Genomic DNA, 17,834 nt, shown 5'->3' on the forward strand with positions numbered 1-17,834 from the left:
TAATTACCTCGGCAGTTTGATTTCGGAAAAGGCAAATATCGACTCTGAAATTCAGCACAGAATCAGCAGCGCCTCAAGATCATTCTGGAAATTAAAAGATAAGGTTTTCTACAATCATGACTTGAGCACAAAAACGAAACTTGCAGTGTATCGAGCAATAATAATCTACACCACGTTATATGGTAGCGAAACCTGGGTGCCGTATCGCCGCGCCGCCACAGTGTTCAAATTTGATGAAAACTTGATCAAAATTGATTACGTACAAACTGTAAATCATATTGCACCAATTTAAACTTTTTCATTACTTTTTTTATTGCAAATAGTCTATAGCAGTCATATGTCAATTATAATAGTATAAAAGTCTGGCAAGGGAACTTCACATTTAACGACACAAAAATCTCACTTGGATAAAATTGCTGTTTAACTTCCAGTATTTTATGGTAGGGAGGATAGAGATCAAACCCATGTTCCTTCGCTCCGCGTCTTAAATCTTTGTATAGATCCACTGTCATATTTTTTGAAATAATTAGTGACAACGCTTCTTCTAAAGAATAGCGAGACAGAGGAACATTAGAAGATTTTTACCAGCATTCCAGAATTTTAGTTGCTCTTGTGGGCGTGGTCATAGTTGCCAATCTGTTACCAATTTTAAAGCAGAGACGTTTCCCTCTTCACGCAATTTCATGGACGCAGCAAATGATAACTCGGCTGCTGTATTTTGCCGTCGAATTTCTTCGGTCTTTCTACGTTTACTAACGTCCGAACTTTCAACAAATGTTTCGGCCGACCTGCTAAAATAATATAAAATTTTAGAGTTTTTCCCTATAGATAAATAATTATTTTGCATATTTACTACCACTTGTAGATGCAGAATAACCAGGTTGCAGAATAACCAGCAAGTTGTTGACAACGAAATAGTTCATCGCGAAATAAAACATCAACCTGTAGCCAATCTGCATACCTAGACAATAAATTTCTATCTTTCCTCCCAGCAGCTTTCCATTTTGCTAAATATTGCGGAAAAAACAATTGCCTCATGAAGTTATTGAGAGCGTTAGTTGCAATTTCATCTCTGTTTGTTCCAAAATGATCTCTTAAAAAGTCCAAAACATGAATTTTCCTCATAGAGAAATCTTGGCCAGGTATTTCCTTTTTTCATGTAGATGCAGACGTGTAATTGCCATAATGAACAAATGCCAAAAATAAAACCACACACTTTAAAACAATATATTTCTTGACTTACCACACCGCAAAGTAACACAAACTAAACTTATGACTACACTGAACACCATATAATAAAAACTAAATACTGGCCGCCCGCCGCATTTTTCCGTTTCCTATACGGCTAGCGCAACCGATTACGTTAATCGCATAGGAAATGGACTCGATACCTGCAACTCCGTTTACTAAGTGGTCATCGCAACCCATGCAAAGAAGCACTTACAATGAACTTTCTAGGTATGCTCTATTTGTAGTCACTTAGGACACAGAAAATGGGATACTCAATATTACTTGTAACCACTACACTATAACAAAACTCTAAGAATTAAGGTTTAAACAATTTAATTTGACAATTAATCAAATAAATAAAGTTACAAAAATATTATTCCAACAATGAAAATCATAATAATTCCATTCATTGATTTATATAGGGTGGATTGCGATAATTGTAATGCCATGTACGTATAGATCAAACAGGTAGACATTTAGATATAAGGATTAAAGAACATATAAAATCTATTAATAATCTCCAGCAAAGTTCCGGTCTAGCAACCCATATTAAATAGTCACACAGTTAATGAAAACTCAATTAAATGCTTAAATTACCCAGAATAGTTAGAAATATTAAAATCAGCTAAAAACGACAATAATGTAAACGACCAACGAGGATTTCTAAACACATTTTTTATTACCTCTATTGTAAACTCCTTAAATCCACCACCATAACAAATATATTATATATCCTTAAAATGTAGTCAGACGGTTAGTTTTTAAAGGATTCTTAAAAATGTCTAACTAAGTTACACTTTTTAATTTTTTTTTTGATACATCTAAAATCGTGTTTTATTAAAATTCTAATATTTCAACGATGTTTCACAAGGAACCAACCACCGACTCAGCACTCTAGCACTATTTATTAAAAAAAACAGATTGACATATCAACCACGTCTTAAAGCTGTGTTGCCGAACTGCCTTGCCAATATTAGCATATAAAACGTTAAAAGTTACCTATTAGATTTATCTCTCAATTATGTTTTTTTTAAAATCCAGAATAAAAATATCTCATTATTAATTTAAATTTATTAAATTTAACACCTATGCAGGTCCACCTGTCATAATAATAATATAATGACTCATTATAATAATATCATTTGCATTGGTTGCGTTAACCACTTAGTAAACGGAGTTGCGGGCTTCGAGTCCGTTTCCCATGCGATTAACGCAATCGGTTGCGCTAGGCGTATAGGAAACGGAAAAATGCCGCCCGGCCGCGTGTAAACATGTTTGGCACTCAGCGCAAATGAATCCATCTTGCAGCCTGATGCGCACCTTTGCGTAGGTAAAACAAAATGTTCCTAAATTCCTTAGATTATAGGCTTTTATTTAATGTATAATTTATTGATGAGCAAGAACTAGCAATAAACATAAAAGGCCAATAAAATGACATTTCTTCAAAAAGTGAATTGGGTTATAGGCAGCGAATTATACCTGAAAGGAAAAGCGACCTTCATTATAGTATTTAGGTTATTTAAATCCTTAAAATATGTACTTTTTCCTGATATAATTACATTTCCATGAAAATTCTACCTGTAGCGGCTAACGCCGAAGCAAAAGAGAACATTTCAATGCCAAAATATGCTGTATAGAATTGTTATTATTTTTTTAGCTTTTGCTCATAAAGATCTTCAGTCATGATAAAGCCATTAAAGCAATGCTTGGTTAAAAGTTGTAAAATGACGTAAAGAAACATATACATAAATTTGACGGTTCTCAAACAAACTAAAAATTTTCAATTTCGATCGGTTTTTTGCAAATTTTGAACACTGTGGCCGGCACATGAGTGCATTAAACAAGTTGCCACAGAGACACCTTAGACAACTGTTAAGAATCAAATGGTACCACCACGTCTCAAACGTATCAGTCCTTGAAAAAGCAAGCTACGAGAGCGCTGAATCATGATTACTAAATCTCGCTTAAGATGGGCTGGTCACGTATGCAGGATGCAAGAAAACCGCCTACCGAAATCTCTTCTTTACGGTGAACTTGTAGAGGGTAAGAGGAAACCGGGTGGTCAACTCAAAAGATACAAGAATGTTTTTCATGAAAACTTAAAGGGGATAAGTATGCAGCATCAGTGGGAGGAAGCAGCGCAAAATAAAACGCAATGGAGGAGAATTGTAAATTCAGTTATTGTATAATAACGACAACCAAAAAGTAAAGAGGCAACAAAGTAATGAGATTTTTCAATGTCCGGAGTGCGGAAAAGAGATAACATCACGTATCGGGGCTTTTCAGTCACAGAAAGGCTCATGACAGAAAACGCCTTGCGTAACCATCTTCTGATGCGTGTCAAATACTCGTCAGCGACTAATGGCAGTAAGTAAGTAAGTAATTTAAGGAATATTTGGCTGTGGTGGCGGTACGTTATAGGGTTTGTTCCCACAAGCATCCAAACCGGTCAGAAACTTGTCAAATGTAGTACAATAAATAAGATGAAATGTGGTATAAAATAAAATTGTTATAAAAGAAATTAATAAAACCCATCAAAATAGGAAATCCAGACCAACCCATTTTTATCCACAGTCACAATACCTTTCAAAGAAAATTTAATTTAAATCTAGTGGTTAATTTAAATATTGCCACTACTGATCCCAGACTCAACCGCTAGTTGCAGCAGTGAAACAGAAAAATAAAATAGAAATGATCAGAAAGTTAGAAAAACACGTCTATGTATTTTTTACACTTTATGTTAATTAATAACCGCAAATACTATTTTTTTTAGAAAATTACTTATACAAAAGTTGTATAAACTTTAGTTCTCTGCAAATATAGTCATTAACTGTTTAACTGTTATGGCAATGTAATATTTTTAGAGTAATCTCAATGAAATGAAGGTTTCAGGGGAAAACCATGATTATCACCATTTTACTAATTTTACAGGAGAGCCCTGGACGGCTGGTGGTTATCAGGTCTAGTTCTTTCCGTGTATTCTTTATTTTTAGGTATATAACATAGGATTTAACAACTTATTGCCCTGCAATATTTATACATTTTATAGGGACCAGTTAGACCTGCTATATATTGTAAAATCTTAAAATTAAGAAATTGGCGCTTATCACCGGTACTTATGTATAGTACGAGTATTTAAAAAAATGCAACTCAAATATAAAAATTAGTGTGTATTGACACTACAGGGTGTCCCACTAAGAATAGCTCTCGGTTGTATCTCGGAAAGTATTAGTCGTAGAGCTTGCGGAAAAAAAAAATATTTATAACTAAAGAGAGCATGAGAAATTGCTGGAAATAATTTTCAAGTCTTTAGAGCGGCCACTAGAGGGCGCAACTGCTATTAAAAATAAAAAAAAGGAGTTTTTACACAATTTTGCCTAGATAACGGATACTATAAATAATAGATTCATAATCTTCATTAATTTTTGCATATTTTTTGTTAGAACCGAGGTTAGAACCATTTTCCGCTATCTGACAAAAGTGGTGGGGGAAGGTTAGATTTGTTTTTATTTAAACATTAATATCTCCGGACTGGATGAACAGAATCTAACAAACGGGGGCTCTCTTTAGTTATAAATATTTTTTTTCCTCAAACTCTACGACTAAAGACTAGTTCTCATGGGGCGGAAAATCGCGTTGCGAGCGCGAATTTTTTTTAAATTATCCCGCTGCGGGAAAATTTCAACTTTCGGCGGATCCGCAAAAAGTTAAACTATTTTTAACTTTTTAGCGAGTTTTTATAGTCTATCTTTGTCTAATCATGTTCTTTCTTCGTTTAATTTTTAACCTAACCTCAAATTGGGAGGAAAGCTGTTTGTTTTGGTTTTGATTGTTTTGGTAGTTTGAATTTTGATTTTGGAGTTGGGATTGCTTGCTCAGACCTTTTTAAGAAAATATCTCTGACCCACATTCTTCTTTCTTTATTATATGTTTTTGTAAAGACTTTTTGTTTTTATGCCATTCACAAATTAATATTAATCCAACTATGTACTGCCTTCTCCATTGATCATAGTTATAATTGTTAGCAATATTAGTATCCATAATTACATACAATTTAAATTAATTAATATAATAATATACAAGTTACAAATATTTTTGTTTACTTAAAAAAACACACTTGTCTTGTCACTGTCCCTTTTCAAGTTCTGAAATAAAAAAAAATCACTAGAAAATAATCTGAAATACCCTAAATTTATCTAAAAATCCGCATCCGGAATCCTGCTTCATGTGAACCGGCCAATTTTACTTTCTTCAACAGAATGCGATATTCCGCTCCCGCAACGCGATTTTCCGCTCCATGAGAACTAGGCTTAATACTTTCCGAGATACAGCCGAGAGCTATTCTTAGTGGGACACCCTGTACAGCCAGCATATTTTCTATAAAAATGGTTATACAGTGTATTAGCCGGTATAATATTTTTTAAAATAATATAATCAAGGTCGGACTGGGCCAGAGGGGCCCGGATGGCATTGTCAAGAGAGGCCCGGGTGGATTTTTTTGCGTATTTTAGACAATTTTTCCTTATTGATTTGTTGTTAATGTTCGAAATCAGGGAATAACCCGTAATGCAATGCACATGTGCACTGACATGTGACTATTGTTAATTAAAAAAAAAGTTTTTGGGATAACTTTATATTAGTAATATTACCGTAATTTTTTTCTCTTGCATTTCTATTTAAGAATAAATAATGAACTATTTTAGATGTAGGTCCTAAGAGAGGGAGGGGGGGGGGGCGAAGGCTGGTGCTCGGCTGGCAATCACCACCCTGACTATATGGCCAGTCCGACCCTGAATATAAATGATAAAAGAACACGTAATGTACTACCGTTGTTTTTAGACGAATTTATTTGTAACCAACCTAACATAGAAGACGCATCTGAAAATACTAATCAAGACTTTGAAAATGTTAAGGACACCTTAGTTGATAGTTTAGAGTCTTCTGAATTAAATAATGATTTAAAATTAAATCTCTTAGAAGGACAAAATGTTGCTAATACGTCTACTGTAAATCCTATTCAACAATATCAACTTGATACTAGTGCTGATTCTTATACAAGTACAGATAAAGAAAATAAAACCTTGTTGAATGATGATACTATAAAAATGAACGAAAATAGTCATGGTCAAGTAGTTCTAACAACTTCTGATATGAATAACAAAGAAACCAATGAAACAAGTTCTTTAAAAAATAAAATTATTGAAACTCAACTAAACAATGATGAAACAATCCAGACTGATGTAAATAAATATAATGCAAGTCAGAATTCAATGCTTGTTGTTAAATGTAGAGAAAATGAAAAAGATACGAATTGTAAGAAAGAAGTTATAAAAAATTATGAAAAAGAAACACCAAAAGATTTAAATGTTGAACAAAACATTAAAGATATTAAAACAGTACTTGAAGATTTTGCTGATAACAAATGTTATCTAAATGAAAAGTCAGAAATTGATGATTTAGAGAGTATAAAACAATTATCTAAAACCAACAGCAATATAAGTTCTAATTGCATATGTGGTAATCTTGAAGAAGACAGTACTAATGTACGTAGAGTCTCAGAAGAAGCGAATTTAATAGAAAAAAATAAAAATTTAAGTTTGAGAGATATTTTAGAGGAACCTGAGTCCAGCTTAATTAAAAATGACCAAAATATAAAGAATGTTACAGATGAACAAATTGAGTCTATATGCTCAGAAAATAAATTACCCAAAAGTGATAAGAATATAAAACCTCGTGGATCCTGTGCCAACGAGGAAAATATACAAAGTAAAACTGAAACTCCAAAAATATTAGAGGTCCAAGTATCAACCGCTAACCAAAGTACATTGTTAAACAATTTATCAATATCTAAAAACATAACTTTAGAAAGTATATTAAAAGAAACATCATTTAATAACACATTGATACCAACCATAAAAGTAAGTGTGCAAAATAATGATAATCATAATAATAAAATTTCGGATGAAGTAATTCAGACCACATCAGTTGCCAGTGAAGATCTAGATACAAAAACATTAGTCCAGGAATTCCAAAATTGTAGCATAGATTCAAACATTGCAAATTTTGAGAACAAAAACATTGAAGAAATGTGCATATTTAATAAAGATAAAGAAGATTATATCAAATTCGAAAGACAACAGAAACAGGCAGAAGAGAGTATTGAAGAAAATCTGCAAAATATATTGGATTGTGAGCACGGTATTGAAGAAAACTATGCAATTAAGAAAACTGATGTGAATGAAAAACATGTATCTTTAAAAAACACCTCGGAGGTAAGTTTTCAAAACAAAAAAGATTCAGAAAATAATGTTATAGAAAAGTATGAAACTAAATGTGCTGAGAAAACTGATGTTAATGATATTGACAAAGAACACAATGTATCTTCAGAAGAAAAATCAGAGGCAAGTATTCAAAGGGAAGATTGTAAGAATGAATCAAAAAATATTTCTGACTTTGATAAAAATACAGATGACAGTATTTTTTTAAGCAATATATCAGAAAAAGATGACAAGTTTAAAACTTTTGACATTGATACAGAACAAAAACCAAATAATAGTGACACTATGTTAGCTTCAAATAGCAATCAAAAAAAATATTTCAATGAAGATGAATTTATTGTAAAAGAAATTAAAAGTATTGAAGAAAACAGAGTACTTGAAAAGGAGATTGTAGATTTGAAATTAGATGAAGATAGTGATGGTCAAGATAAAGAAAATGAATCTTTTGAAGATATTAGAAATTTGGGTGCGTATCTATAATGTTTTTCATAAATGTTATTAATTTAATGACTCACAAATATACGTTTTAGGGTCAAGTCTATCTTCAAATTTTCACAGCAAAATTATTACAGAAAACATAACTGATATTAATATTGATAATAATGATGATCAAATTGAAGAAGATTCTACTATAGAAAAATCTTCAGAGGTATAAGTAGAAAATTTTCGAATGCACTATATTCATCTGTAAAATGCAACATAGCTCAGAGTAATCTAACACTGGTCTATAAGTGCATGTATAAAAATAACAAGGCATTGATATTGCGCCTTCTCATATTGAAATAAAATTATCATCACAAAGAATTGTATAGAACCAGATAATTAATTTTAGGTATTTCCAAAACTATCTGGCAACAGAACAAACTTTAACGAATCTTCTTTAATACAACGCGATTTTGAAGATTTAGAAATGATGCAAACTGGATCCGGTACAAATTCAGAAGATAATTTGTCAGAAGATACTAACAGGAGTTTAGTTCCTTCACAAGTATTTCTGCCAAAAGACGAAAAAGAAAATAAATTTGAGAGTATGGGTGACCATCAAAATAATGAAATCTCTCCAATTGAAGAATACAGGTAGATATTTTATAATAATAACAATGTAATTCACTTTTCACTTATCAATCTAATTACAGAAAAATCTCAAAGATTTATGAAGATGTAATTGAAAAACAATCAATAGAGTTGGCAAAGTTGAGAGAAGAATGCCATCGGTCAAATAGGTTGTTTACAAGCACAGAGATGGCATTTTCAGATTTATATTTGTTAGTATTTATTTTAGTGAAAAAAAAAAAAAAGTTGAACTTGTATGTGTTTTAGAAAATATCAAAAATCGAGAGCTACAATTGAGGCTTACAAGGAAAACGAAGATAATCTGTTATATAACATAGAATCTGCTGAAGATCAGTTTGAGAAATTAAAAGCAAAGTACGAAGTAATGAAGAACGCTGTTCAAGATGAAGTAGCAATGTAAGTTAACAACAATTCCGTTCTAGTTGGGGGTTGGAACATTTGGGGTTACAACAGCAAAATAAAACACTAGATAGTTAAAAGGAGTTTTAATCATCTGCTGATGAAGCTAACATGCTTTGCAAAACGAGCGTCCAGTGCAAAAGTAAAAGTATTTTGGTAAATTAGTGTTTTATTTTGAAATAATGCTGTGGTTTTAGATTTTACAATTTTAATTATCCCTTTAAAACCAACTCCCCATAAAACGTAAATCGACACTGGAAACTAAATAAATTGAATTCTTAGAACTAATTTAACGGGTCTATTCCCACTTGAAAATTGAAATTTTTATAAGTCATAAACTTAAACCTTTATTTTCTCCTTATTTTGTCAGCTAGGAATGAACCATTATTTGGGCCAATATTTAGCTACCCTAATATATAATCACTGGCACGAAAAACGGGCACCTTAAAATTTTAATGTATTTTAAAGTTTTATACAGGGTGTTTCAAAAAAAATATGCCATCTCTCGTGGGGAAGATTCCTCACGTAAAAATAAGATTTACTTTTCATATTAACATAGATCAGATTCTGCTTTGTTTCGTAGCTACAGGGTGTTAAAGTCTTAATAATCTTTCGATTTATTATAATTTTCTTCCAAGTACCTACTTTTAGTAATTCGAATTAAATTTTGAGAGTAAAAGTTACTATATCTAAGTGCTACATATTTTAATTCTAAAAAAGTGTCGATAAATTCATTAAGGACGTGCATATGGCAAACAAAGTTCAAAAACTGGAATATATTTCAAAAATAAAACTTGTGCGCCACTGATTTTCATTTGATATGATAATTGTGTAGGCCGTTTAATTCTAATTAAAAGTTGTCTCTTACTATTTTGTCGAATTCGGCTTGATGAGATAAATGCAATTTTATTAATCGCAATTCATAAAAATAAAAATAATAAATTTATATATTTTAACTAATTTATTATATATTAGTTATATATAATATATTATACGATATTATTACTATTAGTTGTTATTACTATTAGCCCAACAGCAATTTATAATAAAAAAATAATGGTATATTAGGTAATTAGAAAAAAACTAATTTAAAAAAGTTTTAACAACCTGTAACTCTAAAACTATGAATATCTATACCCATGTTTATAGGAACTTTTTTGATATTTTCTGATGAGGAATCAATTAATACTTATTTAAAACTATCGCAAGTTAATATTATTTTTTTTTCAAAGGTTGCTATTAGACTTGGATCAATGTAAATTAATAAAATTGGGGTTATCTCACCAAGGAGGCCGAAATTGACAAAATATCAAGAGACAACTTTTATAATAATAATAGCTCCCGTATATAGCGTTTAACGCCTTGGGAGTAGCAAGGTACAGCTTGCTATACTAGAGCCGTTCGGTATACAAGGAAGGTAATGTGGCTAGCACTACGCTTCAACCGCCTATTATTACCTCAGGATTGTGAATCCCAAGTACTCATTCAAGGCTGAGTCGACCTAGGTACCCAAACTATTTTTATTTTAATAAAAATAGTCGGCTGATGAAATGCCGGGTGTGGGAATCGGACCCACACCTTGAGATTGGTAGACGAGAGCCTGTACCTCTACGCCACCGGGCACCTAGAGAGACAACTTTTAACCGGCATTAAACTGCTTATACTATTTCGCTAACAAGAAAAAAAAAGTCTGTGGCGTACATGCTTTTTTTAGAAAAATCTTCCAATGATAACCCATAACGTGCTGGCAACTGTTATTTTTGGGTCGGCATCAAACCTTATTAAGTCTGAGTGAGAGAAATGCGACCGACCGACGCGACGCGACGCGCGACGGTGCGGTTGCGGCGTTGCCGATACGCCATTCCCTATCAAGTAAAGTAAAATCACGATCCCAAACCGCTTATTTTTAAAAGACTTTTTTTTAAAGAGATAACTAGATAAAATCATTAGACATGTTTCTGAGCATCTGTAATGGAATTATAAGGATATCGTTCGGGTGTCATTTTTTTTATAACGAGAAAACGCCAGTAATCGCGATAATTTAAAAACTCAACTTTTTAACACATAACAGGCCATAACTCAAGAACGACTTTAGATATTGAAACTTTTTTTTATTTTCAAGATCGGATATTTTACAATATGTTTACATAAGAAAAATTCGATAAGGTTGTTTTTTCCATTCAAAAATTGTAAACAATCCATCCATTTACTTTTAGAGCATAGCAATTTTTAGCAATCGTGTAATTTTTTTATTGATGAAGATTTTCATATACTGTCTACAAAGAAAATACAGCAGAAACATTAACAAAGTTCTTGAAAAAACTACAATCTATTATTTCTAATAGATTTCGAGATATCGATTTTTGAATTCAGAGTTCTAATAGTGCGACCACTATCGACCACCCACTCAATTCCACTTATTTTTACCAAAAATGCAAGTGTTTCTAGCTTGCACTTAAAAAAATTCAAGCTGTAGGGAAAATTACAACGAATCGTTAATAAATAAACAAATTAAGTATCATGAGACATAATTAAATCGTGAAGCTGAACGCATAATGTACACCTTTTCCTAGAACTTTAAGTACTGACGGAGGTACTGATTGGGTCGGCCGCTCGACTACGACAAATCTGCTATCTGCCCTTCCACGTCTTTTAACAATATGTGTACAGTTTCTCGGTTTATTTCATGTGTTTGGCAACGTGTTTACTGTTCCCTCTTTGTTCGGTACATTATAAAACGCATTGTACTCTTCTTACATACGGAAATCGACCCAAGACTAAGCTTTGCCAGCCCTTAGTATACACGTCCCTGGTGAATATGTAGTAGTGATATAAGAATTCTAAGTAATCGTTACAAAGTAACAGTTACTTTCAGGGTTGTTAAGTAGTTTATGAAGCAAAAAACTACGCCAAAAACTACGCGTAGTTTTTTGTATTAACTACGTTTTAAAATTTTAAAAACTACCTTCAAAAACTACCTACAAAAATATAGTAAAACAAACAATTTAGATTTTAAATAAAAATCAAGCCAAATTCTTATCATGGAAGTATGAAGTTATACCGTGTGATCGAATAAAAACGGCGTCCACGATGGCTATGAAATGAAGATCGCTGTCATTTTATATGTAAAGTTATATGGCAAATGTCATCGATCGTCATTTCCAAGCCCACTGGACGCCGTTTTTTTTTCGATCATACGGTATTATATTATACGGTAGTATATTAAAGTTAAACAACATCAGAAAAAAAAAATACAATTTTTTTAATAAAAGTGTATTTTCTATGAAATACAAAGTAACAGTAAACACAAAATAAACTATAAATTCTAATTTTTAACTACTAAGTATCAAAAATATCACATAATAAGGAACAAATTCACAAATTATAAATTTGTTTTTCACTGTTATTTTAAAAAACTACACTAGTTACATAAACTACACATTTACTACTCGACATTTAAAAACTACTTGTGACATGTAGTAAATGTAGTTTATTAATTACTACGTGTAGTTTAACAACTCTGGTTACTTTACGAGGACTCGAAGTAACGCTTGCTATTTGAATTTAGGACTCGTTACTCGTTAGTAAGCTAATTCGTTACGTTTGCGCCGGCAGTAATCGTAATCCCTGGAAATGCACGAACCGAGGACTCGTAACTCGATACTTAAATATTCCTTACTTCGACATGACGTAGGTCTAGTTGTTATCAATATGTTTATGTTTAAAGTGTTGACTTGACGCCGGCCGGTGTTTTGGACGGCAAGTGTGTGATATTTTTATTACAATTATTATGCGGATTGGCTCATGCCGACCCGGAGGCGGTCTGTCCCTTTGCCGTTTGTTGTCGCTTTTTATTTATAGAATAGAATTGTTTATTTAGATTAACATGTCTTAGATATTAATTAAAAATGGATTCACGTTAGTTACAAAAAATTTTAACATCTGAAAAAGCAGAGCAAATATTTTTCTTCTTCAAAAGAGAATAGATATTTCGCTACTTACACTGTAAGAAAATCTACAAAATAAAAATAGTAATTTTTAGTAAACACTGCTGCGTTAATCCAAATGACTTTTTTGAAGAGATAAATCCGTCATAGAGGAATATACTTTTTTTAATATTTTTACATTTTAACAAAAATATATACATTTTTTTTATTTTTACTCATTAATGTTTGCCTATTTATTAATGTAATATAAAGAGAGAGAGAGAGAGAGAGAAAATATAAAAAAAATACTTTATATTTATTATACACATATTTTCTTTGTTTGATTTGTTTTCTTTTATTTTTAATTTTATTAATAGTACATAGTTTTATTTAACATATCATTATAAAACTCTTATACATATTATTAAAAACATATTATTCAGTACTTGAATACCGAGTAGGTTTTGAAATTATCCTATTAAGCCCTTACGCAAGAAGAAAGTAGAAACCCCTTATATGTTTAACCGAGCATGCAACGAAGATCGCCGGGCACAATAAGTAACGAAGTTCCACGTCAAGTCCAAGTCTTCCAACCTGTACACAAAACAACGATTATAAAGTAACGATAGTACCAAAGTAACGAGTAACTAAAGTAACGAGTCCAAAGTAACGAGTCCTATTACCAAAAGTAACTAGTAGTTACAAGTCCATAAAAGTGTGTAACTAAAGTTTACATCACTAATATGTAGACACTTTTTTAGCTTTAAAATATGTAGCATTTATAGTAACTTTTACCCTCAAAATTTAGAGATGCTAAAAGTACTTGAAAGAAAATTAAAATAAATCGAACAAATATTAAGATTCTAACACCCTGTAGCTACGAAACAAAGCAGAATCGGACCTATGCTGATATGAAAAATAAATCCTATTTTTACGTGAGGAATCTCTGCAAGAAAGATGGTACATGTTTTTTGAAACACCCTGTATATTGTTTTCTATGGACCGATTTTGATGATCTTTTAAGCAATTTGTAGCTAAATTATTTGAGTAATGAGTAGTTTTTCAGTAGCTTTTTCTAAATTAAAAATGAAAATTCTCATCTGTAAAATGTCAAAAAAATGTTGTTATTTTGATGAAAGTTTGGAACACAGTGGAATATGTTAAAAAAGCAAGGAATTTGAAAATCAATTTATCATCTAGGTGCACCTTATCTCGATAGTTTGTTTTTTTGGTTCATCTCAATGTTTTTTTTTGGAAATATGCGCTTTTGAAGAAGACACTAACATTTTTTCGTAATTTTTACGTTAAAACCATGCTCTTGCTATTGATCCCAGTCAACAAACCTATGAAATAATGTTTATGATTTCTGTAATGTCACTGTTGTTGAAAAATCATATTTTTATTGTTTGTTGGCTGTTAGGCAGTTAGTCTAACAGAGATGCTTTTAAGTCTAGAAGTTGTATCCGCTACAGTTGTTTTGTTGAAGATGATAGAGATCAAAATTATATCGCTAACATATTTAGGTGTGCACGAGAGAAGTACAGTGTAGTCGCTTCTTCGAGACAAGTTCATATGCTAGACCTCCAGGAACCTTCGTATTGAACTTCGAATCCAAATCGATTGACTTATTGTAAGTTTATCGCCAAGAAACCACCGTTTGTCAGCTTTTCAAATTTATAATGAATTGCACCTAAGGAACGTACATGCAAATCCTATATCGGTACATGTAAATCCTGTATGAACGGACTGTGAGAAGAACGACTATAAGAAGCGACGACAACTTACTAGGTCTGTTGACTAGGACCAAAAACAAATCCATGTTTTTAATGTCATCATCATTATTATCAACCAACCACTAAAGCTCACTGCTGAACGTAGGCCTCCTTCGTTTGCTTCCATAACTCCCTATCTTGAGCTATTTGCATCCAGTTACTGTGGATACGCTTTAAAGGATGTTTCACGCTATACCGGAACGGGTCCGAGCCGTGCGTCGGTGAAGACACGGCCAAACATTGTCAAGTGTTCTTTACACATATATATTCATGCCAGGCCGAGCACGATCCGAGCTTCGCCGGAACTCGTCCGTGCCCCGTCCCAGAAATGTTGGCGTACATTTTTTTCTCGGATCCGCTACGTTCCCGCCACGTTGCGGAAAGCATGAATGTACTTTTCCTGGTGCCCCGACTGCAATCTGCAGTCATGATATAAACAAAGTACACTTTTTATCATGTCTGTAGAAGTATTAGTGAATCTTACAGCAGTATTTGACGACAGGGTATGCGTAAAACTGGACAATGAAAGGATGCAATGACAAGATAGATCCTTTATCTTTTCCTTTGAGCAGGTGTTTCACCTGCAGGTGTTGTTTTTTATTCATCACCTGCAATTGGTACCAATTCCAATTGCGAGAACTTTGGCATTGCTCGTATTAAATCTTCGTGTGTCTATGGGGCTGTGTTTTCTAATATACTCGGAACTAATACAAACCCCGTTATCAACTCGGTGTAGCATATACAGAAGGATCGGACGTGGCTCGGTGTCTACTTCACGGAACGTGCCCGGCTCGGGCATGGTCCGGTGTACTGTGAATCATGCTTAAGTCGTCGTGCCATCTGGTTGAAGGATGGCAATGCAAGAAATGCATCATATCTTGGTCTCCATTCAATTATTTTCTTCGTCCATCGGTCATAGTTTAGCCTTGCAATGTGCCCTGTCCAATTCCATTTCAAAGTAGTTATTTATTGAAGTACCTATTTAATTTTTAATGTAAAAATTACGAAAAAATACGTGTCTTCTTCAAAAGCGAAAATCTCCAACAAAAATAAAGTTATTGAGATGAACCAAAAAACAAACTATAGAGAAAGGATGGACATTATATTCCACAGGGTGTTTCAAATTTTCACCAAAATATCAACGTTTTGTTAGCCCTGGTATAATTGACACATGGGAACTTTAATTTTTAATTTAAAAAGAGAAACTAGAAAGTCAAATAATTTAGCTACATACTCCTTAAAAATCATCAAAGTCGGCATCTGTCTTCTCTCTCTTCAGTGTTTCACCCTACGTGAGAGTGTGAGAGTATGGTGACAACATGTGTTGATTCTCCTCACTTCCTCGGACCAGGTTGTTCGACACTGCGCCATATGTGAGGGTTCGGTGAGGTTGTGACCCACTAGGGTTTTGACTTGGTCTACCCACCTCTTAGGTGACCTTCCACGTTATCGTCTTCCCTCTACCTTCTCCTCCACCATCAGTCTATTTGAGGTGCCGCTGCTGGCGATATGACCGAACCAGAGTATAACAAATCAACGAGTAGCGTCACTTTGGTTCCGAAATTTACAAGGGCATGCGCGAAATAGATGATCAACGTCAACATAGGATACCAATCAGCCGACCGAATTTAGTCAGGTAGCAAAGGCAATAAAACATGATATTGACATTTGAGTGCGAAACGTGTTAATTGTTGTTTGCTTTGTTTTTAATAAAATTAATATTAATAATGCCAAGAACGTGTTGTGCGTATCGCCCTTGTTTAACAACACCAGGAGATAAGAAATCCATGTTTTCATTTCCCAAAGACTATGATCGGTGTGTACATTTAACCATGTATTATAACTATGAGTCCACTTCAAGTTTTTTACATTGTAATTTCATGTTTTCAGCAGTGTATTAGCCAGGATCACCTTCAAAGCCGGCGCGGCGGCTAAAATTGGAACATCAAACATTAAAGGTTCCGACGCTTACTGTCGCTACTCGTTGATTTGTTATACTCTGACCGAACTATCGGAGGATTGACTGATTTAATTTGGTAACTAGATTTGTCTCAATTTTTAGTTATTCAATAATGGAAATGTTTGTTCGATGAGTCGTCCGTGGTATTCTCAGCAGCCGTCTATATACCCACATCTTCAAGGCGTTTATTCTTTGATTATCACTTTCCTTTAGTGTCCATGTTTCAGAGCTATACCTAGCTATGGGGAAAACGAGGCAGTTCGCAATCAAAATTGGCTTACTACTTACTAGAACAAAATATATTAAACTTTAAAATACATGAAAATTTTAATGTTCACGTTTTTCGTGCCGGTGAGTGTAGTTTTTTTCTAATCACATCTTTCGCTGTTGAACGAGAAACCGACTAATCTTTGTTCTATATAAGAAGTAGACTAGCCGTCTTATGTTTAATATTATATTAGTCATTAGAAATATATAAGTTTTTTTTATGTAGCGCTTTTTTTCTATAATTAAAAAATGATTTAAATAATTGTATTAGATAAGATTTTATGGGTAATATTGGCCTACTCTAATACGATCTAATTAACAGTTGCGTGCATATAATGTAAGAAAAAAGATGTATCCTACCCCAGGCAATAAATTAAAATATTTTCATTATATATCATTACTGATACATCCTTATTATCATTACCATTACATATATCAAAAACTTATTGCTAATCCAAGAAAGATTCGCATTAAGCATTTTTCTTCTTACTTTTGTTCTAGATATTATTTAAGATATATTAAAATATTTTAATAAATTAAAGTGAATACTGCGTATTTCTAGTATGACAACTAGAAGGATAGGCAATATGTACTAAAAATAAAAATAATATATGTTTTTTTCCTGTGGAGCCACCCTCCTTTATCACCCTTCAAAACTCACGAGCCGCCACTGCTGAGAATGTGTTCTACCATTTCTTCTTCTGATTGACTGGACCTGCATATAGCAAACTATGATATAGCTTTGATATAGCTTTGTATGGTAATCCTATCCGCTTTAATTGCCTATTAAGCTAGAATTGCCCTATTAGTACACTCACAGGCACTAAAAACGGGCACCTTAAAATTTGGAAGTTTTTTAAAGTTTAATATATTTTGTTTTAGTAGGACGATTTTGATGATTTTTTAAGCAATATGTAGCTAAATTATT

At 32.8% G+C, this 17,834-nt stretch overlaps 2 protein-coding genes across 5 annotated transcripts in view; one reads left to right on the forward strand and one right to left on the reverse strand.

Moving 5' to 3' along the window:
• The window catches only part of LOC115883421 (orexin receptor type 1-like), a 452,630-nt gene that overhangs the window by 232,085 nt on the left and 202,711 nt on the right, over window positions 1-17,834 (reverse strand). The gene's annotated exons all lie outside the window — the stretch shown is intronic.
• Window positions 1-17,834, forward strand: part of LOC115883413 (GRIP and coiled-coil domain-containing protein PFC0235w-like) — a 32,697-nt gene that overhangs the window by 12,706 nt on the left and 2,157 nt on the right. For all 4 annotated transcript variants that reach the window (XM_030901772.1, XM_030901770.1, XM_030901771.1 and 1 more), the window contains 5 exons: window positions 6,070-7,974; window positions 8,039-8,157; window positions 8,341-8,585; window positions 8,645-8,773; window positions 8,829-8,978. In XM_030901772.1, coding sequence (XP_030757632.1) covers window positions 6,070-7,974; window positions 8,039-8,157; window positions 8,341-8,585; window positions 8,645-8,773; window positions 8,829-8,978 — 2,548 coding nt within the window. The remainder of the gene's footprint in view (window positions 1-6,069; window positions 7,975-8,038; window positions 8,158-8,340; window positions 8,586-8,644; window positions 8,774-8,828; window positions 8,979-17,834) is intronic.

This window comes from Sitophilus oryzae, unplaced genomic scaffold (assembly GCF_002938485.1).
Source record: "Sitophilus oryzae breed Bouriz unplaced genomic scaffold, Soryzae_2.0 scaffold_1899_pilon_pilon, whole genome shotgun sequence".
NCBI classification, from domain to species: domain Eukaryota; kingdom Metazoa; phylum Arthropoda; class Insecta; order Coleoptera; family Curculionidae; genus Sitophilus; species Sitophilus oryzae.